The sequence below is a fragment of the Hoplias malabaricus genome, chromosome 1 (assembly GCF_029633855.1).
Source record: "Hoplias malabaricus isolate fHopMal1 chromosome 1, fHopMal1.hap1, whole genome shotgun sequence".
NCBI lineage: Eukaryota > Metazoa > Chordata > Actinopteri > Characiformes > Erythrinidae > Hoplias > Hoplias malabaricus.
The window spans coordinates 51,387,669-51,402,504 of NC_089800.1; the positions used below are offsets into that span (position 1 = coordinate 51,387,669).

Below are 14,836 nucleotides of genomic sequence, written 5' to 3' on the forward strand. Positions count from 1 at the left end.
AATTCCACCTTAAGAGCAGTTTCCAGACAACTGAAGGTACCACAAGCATCTGTACGCACAACTGGATGTCAATATGAATCCTTCAGATTCTAAAAGACAAGATAAAAAACTGGCAAGATTTTGAATGTTCCTCTACATAAAACAAGCATATAGAGGCCTTATTACAGGCAGTCTAGTGCCCCCTGATGGAGGAATTGACTTACTACCAGTATTTACATTTATTTTCAGATGTTCTGTTAAAGCAACACTAGGTAAGATTTGTTATTTTTGCTCCTGAGCAAAGTGGGCTTTCCTGGCAGCCTCCAAAAATTACACAGTGCATTTTCTGCAGTGCTGAGCTTGAAGTGGTAACAGTGGAGCATCACAGTGATTTTGGGGCTGTAATTTTAAGGTAAAAATACTACCCAGTGTTGCTTTAATGCTCTTACACTATGGAAATTCAAATGTAGTGGGATACACATGAACTTTCACACGAAATACAAGGTGTGGGTTCCTAACCCCAGTAGCCCACTGATGTAAGCACCTCCTAGTGGTCTAGGAGCATGCCTTTATTATTTAAAGTCAACATGGTCTTAATCGTATAAGTTTGTGCCCTTGCTCATGAGACTTTGCGAGACTCTTCTGAGAACCCCACCTAGGTCCCGCACTGAGAGGAGAGGGAAGGTGGAGAGTGAAGGAGACCAGAGGAGCACTGTTCAGACTCGCTGCATGTTCCTCCTTAGAAAGGAAGAGAAGCGAACTTGAGAAAGTCTGGAAGACAGCGTCGGAATGCGTCTACGGAGATCAGACGACGGGAGCAGGGAAATCTTTCATTCTAGTCAGAGCCGGATTGATTGCTCCGCTGTGCGTTAGCACTCCAGCACTGTTGGTGTTTACCAGGCTGTGTACTTGTGTGATAGAGAGCCCTTCAAAATGAGCACAACACACAGAGCAGAGAGAGGAGACCTGCAGAGACACAAAACTGAGTGCTGAGTGCAAGGGCGCAGTCACGAATCTTTATTTAGACACTCACTACACTCACCTCGCCCAGCGTGGAGGGAAAGCTGCTTTTGTCATGCTCTCAAGTCACTGTTGTGTTTACATACTCTGTAGTCTGAGGCAGGTGTGAGGAGCCCTTTTTCTCCAAAGGGGCCACATTAATATTTAAAGATGTGGTTGCAACAAAGATAACCAGAGCCATCCTTCACAAACATGCCCTTGACTTATGGTGCTTTTCTGGCTGAATACTGTTTACCATGGAGTCAGATCAGAGTGAGATATAATACTGTGTAAATGTTGCCGAGTTCAAAAGCATCCTGTTGAGCTTGTGGACAGCAAAGAAACGTGACCAACACAGAACTGTGGCTCTGACCAACATGCATGGTATTGTGCCAAACACAGCCCCAGAAACAAACAATAACGGAGCGTGTTCCAGTTTTATTTCCTGTAATTTATTCATTTGTATGAAATGATGTAAATGACCCTGTCCAGCTCCACTGGGTGATAACTCTGTATTTGAAGCTCTCAGCTCTTTCTTGAGTTACTGAACCTCGACACGCCCACAGACAATATCACGGTTTGTGCTGGGAACAAACTTGTCTGGTTTGTGAACCAGTTTATTCCTGTCCAAATGTAGTTCGCAAACTGGAACCGTTCCTCATTGGTGGAAAAGTGCTAACAGAGTAGAACCCAGTCCAGTAGAGTAGGTACCATGAGGTGGAAAAGCACCATTATTGACCCGATCACTCACCGCACACGTCCTTCTTTACCATGGTCCAGCTTCTTTCCAGGAAAGAGGTGGTGAGACTACTCCTGAGTATCATCTTGAGAATGTCGAGGGTGTCTCCACGCATGGAGCCCACTGGCTTACCCTTTACTTCACCCAAAAACAAACCACTGTCCATTTGTCTGGAACGATAAGGCACACTGCATCGACTTTCCTTCACTTAGACATAATTGCCAACTAGAAATTATTGACTGCAGAGTCACAGTTTGTTGGGGGAAAGTGGCAAACACAGTTCTTGTGGCCGGTCGGGTTGGTTGGAGAGTGTTTTTACAACCCTTGCCTATTGTTAAAGGATACGTTTGACTGTCCAAATACTGTCTGATGTCGGTTAAATTTACATTAACACCTTATAGGATTTGAAAAGACAAAATGGAGTGATCTCATTATCAGAGACTAGTTTCACTCCTTTAACATTGTGCTGTCAAGCTGTAAAAGCCCATAGCACCCAGATCTTCTCTGTAAATGCGTCTCCAGAACATCTCTCTAACCACACAAGCCACATCCAGCTCTGTGCTAAGGTCACACAGACTTGTTGATGTGGTTTAGGACACAGGTGTGAGTCGCTGAGAGCATGAAACATGAACAGAACAGTGAACTCACAGCACCTACTGTGCATATGTTGACATTGTGTAGAATTATTAAGTCTGAAAAGAAAAGATTGGAGTGGCCATGGGCTCGTGTTTGCAGCTTAAACCACGTGCTGATGTGTGTTGTGTGTGTTGCAGGTCAATGAGCAGCAGCTGAAACGGCAGCTCGATGAGATCTCCTACATCATAAAACTGAGAGACAATCTGAACCCGAAGACGGGGCCGGTGAGTGTGTGTGTGTGTGTATGTGTATTCTGGGTCATATTAAGACTTTCTATCATGATGTATATCATAAAATAGCATCATCAAATGATCCCACACTTGGCCTCGCACTCTGGCTGAGCGGGATGGCCCTGTGATGACCAGTGACCTGATCAGTTGATGTGTCGTATCTGCCGCACTGAACTGCTCAGTGGAAAAGAAGCAGTGGGTTGGCTGAAACTGTAATTAACAAGTGAAACAAGTAATCCTGTGTTGGCCTCTCCGTCCCGGGGCCGATGGCACTGTCTACGATCCATGGAAATGTAGTGTAAAGTTGACATTGCAGACAACTAAGAATGTTTTCAGAAAATTTGGCAAAAACTGCATAAAGATATAAAAAAAATAAAGAGGAACATATTAAAGCACCCGCTTGGTCTTCAGCTAAAGGAAAGTTGCCAAAAATCCCCGAAAGCTACGGGGGCTAATCTTAAAGGACAGTCCCTGGTGTGTAGAAGCATGTTTCTCCGTCTGTCATTTCATTTGAAATTATTCTCACGGCTCCCCCTAGTGGCTATAGCTCAGATTTTAATATGACACTGTGTGTCTGTGTGTATAAATAATGTTTTGTAATAATGTAAGTCGTGTGTGTCTGCAGGCCAGTGGGGATTTTATCTGTACAGTGTATCTGGAGGAGAAGAAGGAGACCACAGAACAGCATGTGAAGGTGAACTCTCGCATATTATTTAAAACAAACAAACAAACAAACAAAAAAAACACTCGTTCAATGCATGTTTAAATTAGCATGTGGATCTAGAGTCCACCAACCCACACACTGTGAAACAAGACCCCCCCCAGTCAGTTCTGTGTGCAGTCAGAAAACATGGGATAAAACGAGCCATTCTGATTCTGCTCTGCTTCTGATGTCAATTGCAGAGACTTTAGAATCGCCCGTAAAATGAGAACAGAGAAGAAAGAGAACAGAGTGAAAACGGCTAAAAACCAGAGCTTTTGCTCCTCGCTCCTCACTGCAGTGCGCTCGGGGTCGGGGTGAACAACGAGCGGCTCATTATCATTTAAATGAACAGGTTCTAAACCGGGCTGTTTACACAGGGGGAGAACACTGCTGTGGGGCTCGTGGGGTTTGGACCAAAGCAGGTCACAGACGTTTCATTAAGAAACAGAGCTGTGTTGCACTGTGGAGAAGAGGGGGAATAGAAGGGGCTTAACCTAAAGAGTGCACACACTTTAAAAGTGCTAATATTTGACCTCTGCAGATTCCTGCCTCTATGACCGCGGCCGAGCTGACGTTTGAGATTCTGGACAGGCGGAAAATCAGCGTGAAGGAGAAGGACTACTGGTGCTGCTTCGAGGTCAGCGAGAAAGAGGAGACAGGTTGGTGTTCAGAATATAGACGTATTACCTGCTCTGTTCACAGCACTGCTGTTAGTGACTGGCTTGACATCTTCCAGAGAGTAAAAGACCCATGTTGCCACCTAGAGTACTGGAGTTCAAACCTTTCTCTCCCTCCCTCCCTCCCTCAGAGCGGCCTCTTCACTATCAGGAGCGAGTGTTGCCCATCGTCCACTCTCTAGGGACAGAGAGCCACCTGCTGGTCAAGAAGAATTTCTCCATGGAGGCCATGCTGGTCTATCTGGGTAAGAAATGATGATCACTCCTTACACGACTTAAGCAGGTTTCCTTCATGATTTGAAACTGTCATTATGCTGACACCTACTGGCCTGAATGTGTCAGAGCATTTATGTACGAATCCTATTTTAGACACGGTCGCTCCATAGGAGGGACCCGCTCTGTGGAGCATAAACTGGTTCATTCAGGGACTACAGAGTTCTTTTAAATTCATCAAATATGATAGCCACACCCCCTCATCTCAGTCTGTCCAATCACAGCGCTGGACCCAGTCTCGTTTTATGTGAGAAAACTTGATGAGAATACACACCCTCTGCTAACAACATGACTATAGACTCAGTGCCTCATCTGAGCTTTTGAGGTTTCTAACCAGAAAAGTTCAACTTCAGCCACCTACAAACAACAGTGTATATTTTTTATTTTTTCCCTCACACCGTTCCACCTTTAAAGATGCAGAGCTTCTGAACATAAATAAACCAGAGAACAGCATTTCCCCTCAACCGTAAACGTCCCCTTTAATGTATAATGTATGTTTTACTTACATCTGAGGGGTATGACTTATATACTGACAATATTTTATTGTGTGTGGGTGTGTGTGTGTTCACAGCCAGTAAAGTAGATGTCACTAAGCACGGCATGCTGAAGTTCAGAGAAGAGAAGAGTCTCCTGGGTCTTAGCACCGGCAGCTTCAATGACAGATACTTCATGCTCAACCAGATGTCCCTCCGACTCTACAAAGACGTGCGGGTGAGTACGTGTGTGTGTGTGTGTGTGTGTGTGTGTGTGTGTGAGAGAGAGAGAAAGACAGAGTGCACTTGCATAGATAATGATAGATAATTGTACACCAAAGTAGAGGATTTGCATTTGCTGGAGGGTTCTCTGAGCATATCTTTTAAACTTGTACCTCTCTCTCTCTCTCTCTCTCTCTCTCTCTCGCAGAGTAATCGTGCTGAAAAGGAGTGGCCAGTGAAGTGTTTGAAAGTGTATCATGGCATTAAGAAGAAGCTCCGCCCCCCGACATGGTGAGAGCACCTGAACTTGGCTGCACTACACACATTTTAGTTTGGATCTAAGTCTTTAAATTATTCACTTCCACTAGTGACCACTAGGCCGCAGTAGAGCTACACCACAGTTCACATGCAGCACTCTGCTTAGGATTCACCTGTTCTCACACACAACTTTATAAACTCCTAATGTGATTCATTCTCTCTCTCTCTCTCTCTCTCTCTCTCTCTCTCTCTCTCTCTCTCTCTCTCACTTTAGTTGGGGTCTCACCGTTGTCTATGAAAGTGAAAAGACGGAGAAGCAGGAGAAACAGCAGTGGTAAGCATCTCTTTCAAGCGGTCACACACACACACACACACACACACACGCACAAACACTTCTCTCCACCTACCAACATGTGTGTCTTGACTTTGGGAGGAAACCCACGCAGACACAGGGAGAACACACCACACTCCTCACACACAGTGACCCGAGGAGTGTATCCCACCAGCGACAAAACCTGCAGCGCCACCTAACTGCAGAGTCGTGAGCATCCACTTTGTAAATGCAGGACAGAATTAGACCAAAAAGCCTTCCAGATAATGAGCTTATTTTTCCTCGGGTGAAGTTCAATGTTCATAAGGTTGAACATATGAAGCTGAGAAAGGAAATGTAGGGAAAAAGAAGAGGTAAAGATAGAAATAGAAAAAGAAGATGAGGAGACAGAGGGCAGGAGAAGATAAATTGCTGCTATTACAGTTGGACAAACACTAATCACAGCACGGATTTTGGAAAAAGCAATCCTAATACAGAGATTAGTTCAGGTCAAGAAAAACAGAGCAGTGTACTGTCCTCATGCTGAAATGGAGGTGGAGATTAGCCATGAAAAACACACATCAACAAGGCAGGTAACACACCAGTGATGGTTTATATCAGTGAACCCAGTAGAGTCTTAGTTATTTACTTTGTTACTCAATTAACCAATACACAGCATGTGAAGGTAAAGCTGGTAAAGAGACATACTCGCCACCTTCTCCACAGTGAAATACAGTTCTGGGTCTTAATGAAACCCCAAAAGCCCCACAGCAGTGTTCTCCCCCTGTCTAAACATCCCTGTTCAGAACGCCCGCTTTCAGCTCCTGTTCCTTTAAATGATAATGAGCCACTCACTGTTCACCCCGACCCCGAGCGCACAGCAGTGAGGAGCTCTGGTTCTCTTTCTTCTTCATTCTCTTTCGCTCTGTTTTTACTCACTACTCTTATTTCTTTGCGCTCGTTGTATGTATTTTGGGTGGAGTTTCCATGTTCTCCCTGTGTCTGCATGGGTTTCCTCCGCGGTCTCCGGTTTCCTCCCACGGTCCAAAAACACAGAGGTTAGGTGAATTCTCTCATAACTGTCCTGGTGTGTGAGTGAATGAGTGTATGTGAATGAATGTATGTATGTGAATGAGTGTGTGCACAGATATGGTCTGGCGCTCTCTCCTGGGTGAAGCCCTAGTGCCCGATGCAGTCCTCCAGGTGGACGGTCGTTCCCGGTCAAGAGTATGCTGTGTGCGTTTGGCCGCTGCTTCTCGGCAGTGTGTGTGTGTGGATTGAATGTTGTGTTGATTGTAATGTGGTGTTTGGTTTCTAGAAAGGCGTTATATAAAAGTAACGTTAAATAAGTAACGTTAAATGTCTAAATGAATTAAAGTCAGTCGGAAAAGAAAACATAGCGTCATGCCGTTCCAGAAAAAAAAAAATCTTGTAGTTAAGAAAACACTCTGAGTCAGGTGTTGATCATGAGTCAGACGTCAGTGTTCATGAGCGTGTGTGAGAAAGAATAACCGTGTGATTAAATGCTGAGACACACACACACACACACACACACACACACACACACACTCACTCTCTCTCACCACAGTGCACTTGTTTGTGGATGTGGAGGTGTTACTCTGCTTACCCCCCCCGCCCCCCTCCCCACACACACACACACACACACACACTCACTCTCTCTCACCACAGTGCTCCCCTTCCCTGCAGAGAGGTGCATTGTGGGTTGATGAGTCACTAAGTCAACAGAGTGATAGAAATTACAGCTGAAAGGCTTAACAACATGATGATTGTGGGGGGAGCTGAGAGGAAAAAACATGGGCAAGGATTTATTTTTTTTTTTAAATGTGCTTCATTTTGAGCCCCCGAAAGCTGTGAATTACTGCCGTACCAACGTCTACACTAATGCAAGATGTGGGAACACTGCTGTGAGAATCTGATTGCATTGATCCACAATACTGAGGTCAGGTGCTGGGTCCCTTACACCAGTGGTTCCCAGCCTGGGCTCTTTGTCTCCTCTGTGGTGCTCCGTGTTTATCAAGCAGATCAGCTCCGGCTCGTCCGAAATGTTCCTGCAGTCTGCTGATCGCTGTTTTATGAATGTGAAAGTGCTGATGACTCATCAGTATCTAAAAGAAAGCGTGGATCTTGAGAGTTACCTTAACTTTGGTTTTATTGAAGGACAGGACAGAACTTGGCCAAAATATGGAAGACAGTAAAAAATGCAGTTATTGTTTGTTCTTGTTACTGTTTGTTACTGATGTTACACATAAACGTGTGTCCATGTGGTGGCTCTGGACCCACCACGACCCTGAACTGGATAAGCAGTTACTGATAATGAATGAATATTGAGTATCTGCTGATACCGAGTCCTGATCTGACACAGTGCACACTTGAAGTACATTATAGTTTTTAAACTCAACCCGGTGTATCTGCGCCACACTGAATATCCACAGTGCTGCTTGGTCTAGCATTGTTACTTCTGCCACTTGGCAGAGGGCTTTTAATTTGAAATGACGGATACAGGAAGTGGAGACCTGACGACGCCCAACTGCGGTGGCCAGCAGAGTTAGATCACAACATTTACAAAGTGTGCTACATTTTAGGAACCCTGGTGTTAGAGGGGGTATTCACATCGGTCACGCTTGGCTCTAGGAGGAGCTCAATAAAGCCGATACCGATCAGTAAAATAATGCAGTGATTGGCCCCAATACTGTTCTTTAAGATCGTGTGTGTTTCAAGTGTGTGAAGTTTTCTAGACACTTGTAAGGGGAGCCCATTGATGGGAGACTTTATACCCCTCTATTTGGCATCAAGCCTGGTGAGGTGTGCACACTTTAAAAGAGCTGAAATCACTTAATGTAAGGAGCGTCCACAAAGGTGTGGAGACTATGGAGTTTGATTTTAAGTCTAAACAGAATATCAAACAAATTAAAGGTACTGTCTGCACATTTAAATCATCTTATTTTCGCTATGTAGTGTCATACACATAAAGACACAAGGCATAACCATATTAAAGTCCCCATAAAGACGTTTTTACCATAGTAAAAGTATCAGAGTTGGGAAAATGTTAACACCAACAAATCTGAGTAGAATTAAAGGTGCAGTAAATAGCCAACAATGTTTGTGAATGAAAGTGAATATTCATTTAACCACATTTATTGACCTGCTCTGTGGTCCTATAGTCAACAAGTTTAGGCTCCATAGAGCGGGTCCTCCACATGGGGGCGCCCATGGTCAAAATCTCTGAAATGTGGATAACAGCCAGAGCAATGCGTGGAGAATCATAATGGTCCCAGGGCAGGTGCATGAAATATGAGAGTTATTGGAGTGTGTGTGTGTGAGAGAGAGAGAGAGAAATGCAAATGTGTGAAAATGGCAAACTTCCTCCACACCTTATATTTGCGCAGTGGTGTGTGTAATGAGCTGATGTGTGTTAATGTGTGTGAACATGTTTCTATTATCACTAATCCAGGCTTTGGGTGTGTAGTATTATGTCCGTGGCTGTTGATAAATGGCCCGGTGGGATGTGAGAAGAAGCAGTTGCTGTTTTATATTAAATAGCGTGGGTTTGTTTAGTGTCTCACTCTCTGCACTTGTTTATTCTCTCTCTCTCTTTCTCTTTCTCTCTCACACTCTCTCTTTGCAGGTACCTCTGCTGTGACACACAGATGGAGATGAGAGAATGGTTTGCTACATTTTTAAGCATTCAGGTTTGTTCTCTCCTCCACTTATTTATTTTCTCTTTCTTTATTCGTTCATTCGCTCAACAGGTCCAGAATCACTTCTCTCCTCTGCTTTAAAATGTGGGGCAGTGTGCCACTCGTGGACCTCTCCTGAAATTTGAAACAGTGGTATTTCTTATTTATGGAGAATACAGTCCTCTGTTGAAACATCTTTAGTCAAAATACCACAAGGATCAAACAAATCAACACAGATCTCACGAGACAAATTTAAACTTGACAAAGACGTATATATAAACCACATTTACTCAGTTAGCAGTGTGTTGGCGCATGATGCCCCACCAGCCCTGTTCACATAGCACTTCTGCCGTGTTTGAAGTTGTTTCTTGAACTTTCTCTTGGGGACTTTAAATTTGAAGTTCCTTGGAGGGGGCTGGACCTGTGGTACAAGCTCCACTGTACATCCACAAGTCATTTAAACAGTTCACTAGTTTCCAACTTTTTTCTTTTTTAAATCTAGAACACTTACACAGGCTTTTTGTTTCCGTGCCTTTAAGACTCGTGTGCACAAATGAGCTCTGTTCTGATTGGCTGCCCTGTATTGATCCAAGCAGTCCAGGTTGCAAGTGAAAGTGGATGCTTATAATAAAATGACACGTCAGTGGAAGTAAAAGGCAGTGGCCAGTGAATTTAAGTATAGGCAGATGTTTCTAATAAAGTGGTCAGTGAATGGAAGTAGAAAGGCAAGTGTTTCTGATAAAGTGGCCAGTGTGCAGTGACTGTTTCTAATAAACTGTGCACTCTGTGGAAGCACAAGGTCGATGTGCTTAAATATAATACAGTGTCTTTTCTCACAGTGTGTGTGTAAATGTAATATCTGTGTGATTTCCCCCTCTCAGCATGCGGGTGTGCTCTGGCCGACGGAGTGGGTGAAGTCCCGGGCGGCGAGTCGCTCGACTCCGCAGGACGCTCGCCTCGGTAACGTCTCCCTCATTCCTCTGCGCGGCAGCGAGAACGAGATGAGGAACAGCGTGGCTGCTTTCACTGCCGATCCCCTCTCTGTGAGTTTAATCAGCCAATCAGCAAGGCCCTGGACAATCACACAGCCAATGGCATCCGCTGACATGCCCTGTCCTCTTTAGAGGTTCCGTTTCCTATTTGGGTATAAAGGCTAGTCCTGCCCTACAGTGTCCAATGGTGACCCTGGGGGTCCATCTCATAGGTCCCAATGGTCACTGCTGACCCCAGACGTAAAAATGGCTACAGTATTGTAACTTATAGACAACATTTGAGGCTGGGAGAACAAGTGGCATTACTCCTGCATTAAACAATAAAGTCGATTTGCTTTATTTATGGATTGCCGTTTTTATAATTTCATTTTTTACACGAGGGAGCAGCGGAATAGTGCTAACAGTCAACAATTTGTGCTCAGCTGCTTCTCCCTCAGTGTTCAAACAAGCAGCTGAGGATTAAGACTGGATCTGACAAAGATTAGTGATGTTACAGAGAAAGGCATCATAATGAGAAGTGAATTTCTGCTGGTTTTAATCACAGAAGACACTCTGAGACAAAATGGAGCTGGGTTTGTTTTACGTGTGGAGAAGAGATTATGGCGTTAAAATAGGTTCTAAAGTTCTGAGAACCAAAAAAACAGAATCCATAACCAATTAATGTCATTTTATAATTGAGAAAACTGTCATTAATATTCAGAGTTATAAAAACAGGTTTGTAAACCGAACATTTCTGTATGTAATCGTCTATTTTGAGTTTAATATTCTTGAAGAATCCGTTTCATTCTGCATTTTCTCGGTTGCGCTTTCGCCTCCAGAAGTTTCTCGCTTTTGACGGGGGTCAGGATCTAGACAGTCATTGGCTGCTTAATTTAAGCCCCGCCCACCCAGCTGATTCTGTACACCCCTGTTTTTATAACTCTGAATATTAATGACAGTTTTCTCAATTATAAAATGGCATTTATTGGTTATGGATTCTGTTGTTCGGTTCTCAGAAATTTAGAACCTGTTTTGACGCCATAAGAGAGAATTCAGAGTCAAAATGTCAACAGACACTGGATAAAGAAACTGGACCTGATCCTTAGACTCCTGTGCTTCTCTTCCTTTCATATCCTCAAAATAAATGTGATTTTACAGCTATTTATTACATTTTTCAGATAAAAATGAAGCCGCGTGTCGTTTTTGTGGAAGTTAATACATGCAACGAGGTACAAAATGGAAAACCCCAGCTTAAAAAAATGGATCTGAACCACAGGCACCTTCACTTCTCTCTTTTATATCCTGTTTATCATAACATCACGTGCTGTTATTGCGGCCAAGCTTCCTGACTTTAATTTAATGACACATCGGCTTCTTTCCGAAAATGCCTCCTTGAATCTGCATGATTTCAACCAAAAAATGGAATCAGAGCCGTAGACGCAGCAAACACGAATCTTTATTGTTTTAACGTTTCAGCTCAGAGCCGCTCACCTCCACACACTTCACACATCACAGGGTTGACTTTCTCTCACTTACAGGTGGGAAACAAGTGAGGGACCAGTGCTCAGTATAAATGGCCCAGCGCTTAGAACTAGTATAAAACATTAAAAAAAGCTGTAAAATCATGTTTCAGAGAGAAGCACAGGAGTTAAGATACAGGTCCAGTTTCTTTATCAAGTGTGTGTCGACGTGTTGTTTCTGAATCAGCGTCTGACTCTGCTCGCATTCTTTTCCACATGTAAAAATAACCTGGCTTTATTTTTGATTGATAGTCTTATTTAAATTAGATTGAAACAAGCAGAAATTCACTTATTGTAAATGTCTCTGTTCAGTGTTATTCCTCTGATTAGTTTTGCACCTGGGCCTCTCCTACGGATTTTACAGCACTGTTCTAAAGTTGAAGAGGAATGTGTGGTTTCCTACCCTCTTCCAAAAGTTACATAGTGCAGTTTCTGCAGTGCTGAGCCTGGAGTAGCAATGGAAGAGGCTCTAATCTCACTATTACAGCTCAGTGGAGCATCACAATGATTTTGAAGCTATACTGTTAAGGTATGGAGTGTTGCTTTAATGTGGCAGCACTTTTAAACTGGAGAGGAAGAGGATTGTTGATTGTAAGCATTGCTCTGGTCCTAAAGAATCTAGTAAATCTAGATTCAAATACCTTGCTTTTGACACATAATTCGATGCTGTTATGATCATCATGATGCTATTTGGTGGTCTTCAGCGTCCATTACTTCTAGAGGGCCCCATAGCTCCAGCGCTAAACTACAGAACCCAGCCTCAGACACCAGACACTTTTTGAAGAAGTATCAAAGTAACTTTAAACACAGAGGTCAAAACAAGGGCTTGGCAGCGGATGAGTGTTAATATTTCCTCTAACTAGAGACGGACATTTATTAGTGTCTGGCTTTTACCCATTTTACCCCCACAGGCTGTGTGATTACCCATGAGCCTTTACTCTTGTGATTCCCTGTTAAAAACACTACTCTGGAAGCTCCCTGGTGCATTAATCATCCCGCGAGGCATTGTTAAAACTTATAACACGCCGGTGTGTGTTCTTAGAGCCTTGGGAGCTGCGAGTGAAGTGTTGCTTGCCTTTTGCTTCTGGTGATAGCTGTGATCATGCCTCACATCATACATTTATATATATTTATGAATGAATCAGCCAAAACATTAAATAAACCTTGTTTCAGCTCCTTTTTTTGCACTTTGTAGTTCTACAGTTACAGACTCTAGTCCTCCTCCTGCGCTGCATACTTTGTTACCCCCTTTTCAATCTGTTCTTCAGCACTCAGGGACCCCCACAGAGCAGGTGTGATGTGGTGGTGGATCCTTCTCAGCGCTGCAGTGACACTGGTGTGTTAGTGTGTGGTGTGCTGGCTGGAGTGGATCAGACACGGCAGTTGCTGCTGGAGGTTTTAAACCCTGTGTACACGCCATTGAAGAACAGTGGGGAAACAGGGGTAACAAAGTATGCAGAGTGACAGCTCCACTGTAGAACTACACAGGGCTGCTGTACGGTCAGTGAAGCTGAGAGAATGGACAGTGAGTGTAAAAAACAAAGAGGTGGCTTTAATGTTTTTTGCTGATGGTTTGGGGTGGTGTCTAAAACTGGAGCCTTGCAGAACTGTGCAAAAGTCTGAGACCGTCCTTCATTTATATCAGATGCTGTGACCAACTAAGACTGGACATTTCATGGGTGTGGAAGCAAGTCCCTGATTTGTTCTGGGTGGGGCTGGTCCCTCAGACCTTCGCACAGTACTGTACATGTCCACAGCTCTGTATGTCCAAATGTGTCCAGTCACCTCTCCTACTCAGCCAATCCAGGGAATGGTGCTGCTACCACTGTGATGAGTTCCCGGACTAATCATTCAACAGCTGGACCTGATTTTCCTCATGTTATATAATGCAATCAAATCCTCACTGAAACATTGAGACGTCTAGTCTAAGGTCTTCCCAGGGGAGCAGAAGCTGTTACTGGCTGTAAATGTCCTTAATGTCCTTCATCAGAGGCAATGATGATGAGGAGGTGGTGTCTGAAAACTTGTGCACATTTAGTGAATGTTTATCATAAACTCTACAGTAGACGACAGCTTGAATTGTTTTATATTGATTGAATCTTGTTTATCCATGTTACCCTTAACAAATGTGCTCTCTCTCTCTGTCTGTCTTTCTCCCTTCTCTCTCTCCCTCTCCTTCTCTCTCTCTCCCTCTCTCTCCTTCTCTCTTTCCTTCTCTCTCTCTCCTCTCTCTCTCCCTCTCTCTCCTTCTCTCTCTCTTTCTTCCTCTCTCTCTCTCCTTCTCTCACTCTCTCTCTCTCTCCTTCTCTCTCTCTCTCTCCCTCTCCTTCTCTCTCTCTCCCTCTCTCTCCTTCTCTCTCTTTCCTTCTCTCTCTCTCTCCCTCTCTCTCCTTCTCTCTCTCTTTCTCCCTCTCTCTCTCTCTCTCTCCTTCTCTCACTCTCTCTCTCTCTCTCTCTCCTTCTCTCTCTCTCTCTCTCTCTCTTTCTCTCTCTCTCTCTCTCTTTCTGTTTCTCTCTGTCTCTCTCTCCCTCCCTCTCTCCCTCTCTTTTTATAAATGCGTAATGGATGGGGAACGTGGGTGTGTGGTATGTTTCTAAACCTGTTTGTTTCTCCACAGCTATTTGGAAACCTATGACCACAAAGTAACCACTGCAGGTAAGAGCTTTTAAACCAGGTCCTCACCTGCACTCCAGCGCCAACTTCTGTCCACTTTAAGTTTTGTTGTTATAACAACAGTTGTGATAATCCATAAGCGCTGTGTGATGAAACGATCTGGATTAGTTTCACAATACATTTTTTTGCTCCATAACGATAAGCTTCACCATCAGGAGAAGCAGCCTGATCACGCTGCACTATCAGGTGCATATACTCATGGTGTTACGGTAAATGAATGTGTGAGGCTCTATGAGAACGAGAAACCATTTTGCTTTTTTACGTAAAGAAATTGTTAGGAGTGTATTTTATACAATAAAACTAATGTACATCGTTCCAAATATTATGTTCCAAAAATAAAAATGTAAATATTGTATAGTAACAAACACTTGGTGACTTCTGTCTGCATGTTTTAAAAAGATGTCCTTTAAAAGCAGTAACTGTGATTGATATAGAAACATTTATTGTCAACACACTTCTGGTGATGTCACCCAG

At 43.7% G+C, this 14,836-nt stretch overlaps 1 protein-coding gene across 3 annotated transcripts in view; it reads left to right on the plus strand.

Moving 5' to 3' along the window:
• Positions 1 to 14,836, plus strand: part of LOC136692794 (arf-GAP with Rho-GAP domain, ANK repeat and PH domain-containing protein 1) — a 93,815-nt gene that overhangs the window by 74,374 nt on the left and 4,605 nt on the right. For 2 of the 3 annotated variants that reach the window (XM_066666474.1, XM_066666482.1), the window contains exons 24-33: positions 2,491 to 2,577; positions 3,209 to 3,277; positions 3,828 to 3,945; positions 4,095 to 4,208; positions 4,808 to 4,947; positions 5,140 to 5,222; positions 5,464 to 5,523; positions 9,146 to 9,209; positions 10,079 to 10,240; positions 14,307 to 14,344. In XM_066666474.1, the coding sequence (XP_066522571.1) occupies positions 2,491 to 2,577; positions 3,209 to 3,277; positions 3,828 to 3,945; positions 4,095 to 4,208; positions 4,808 to 4,947; positions 5,140 to 5,222; positions 5,464 to 5,523; positions 9,146 to 9,209; positions 10,079 to 10,240; positions 14,307 to 14,324 (915 nt within the window). In that variant the 3' untranslated portion in view covers positions 14,325 to 14,344. The remainder of the gene's footprint in view (positions 1 to 2,490; positions 2,578 to 3,208; positions 3,278 to 3,827; positions 3,946 to 4,094; positions 4,209 to 4,807; positions 4,948 to 5,139; positions 5,223 to 5,463; positions 5,524 to 9,145; positions 9,210 to 10,078; positions 10,241 to 14,306; positions 14,345 to 14,836) is intronic. The other variant, XM_066666491.1, reaches the window with a different exon arrangement.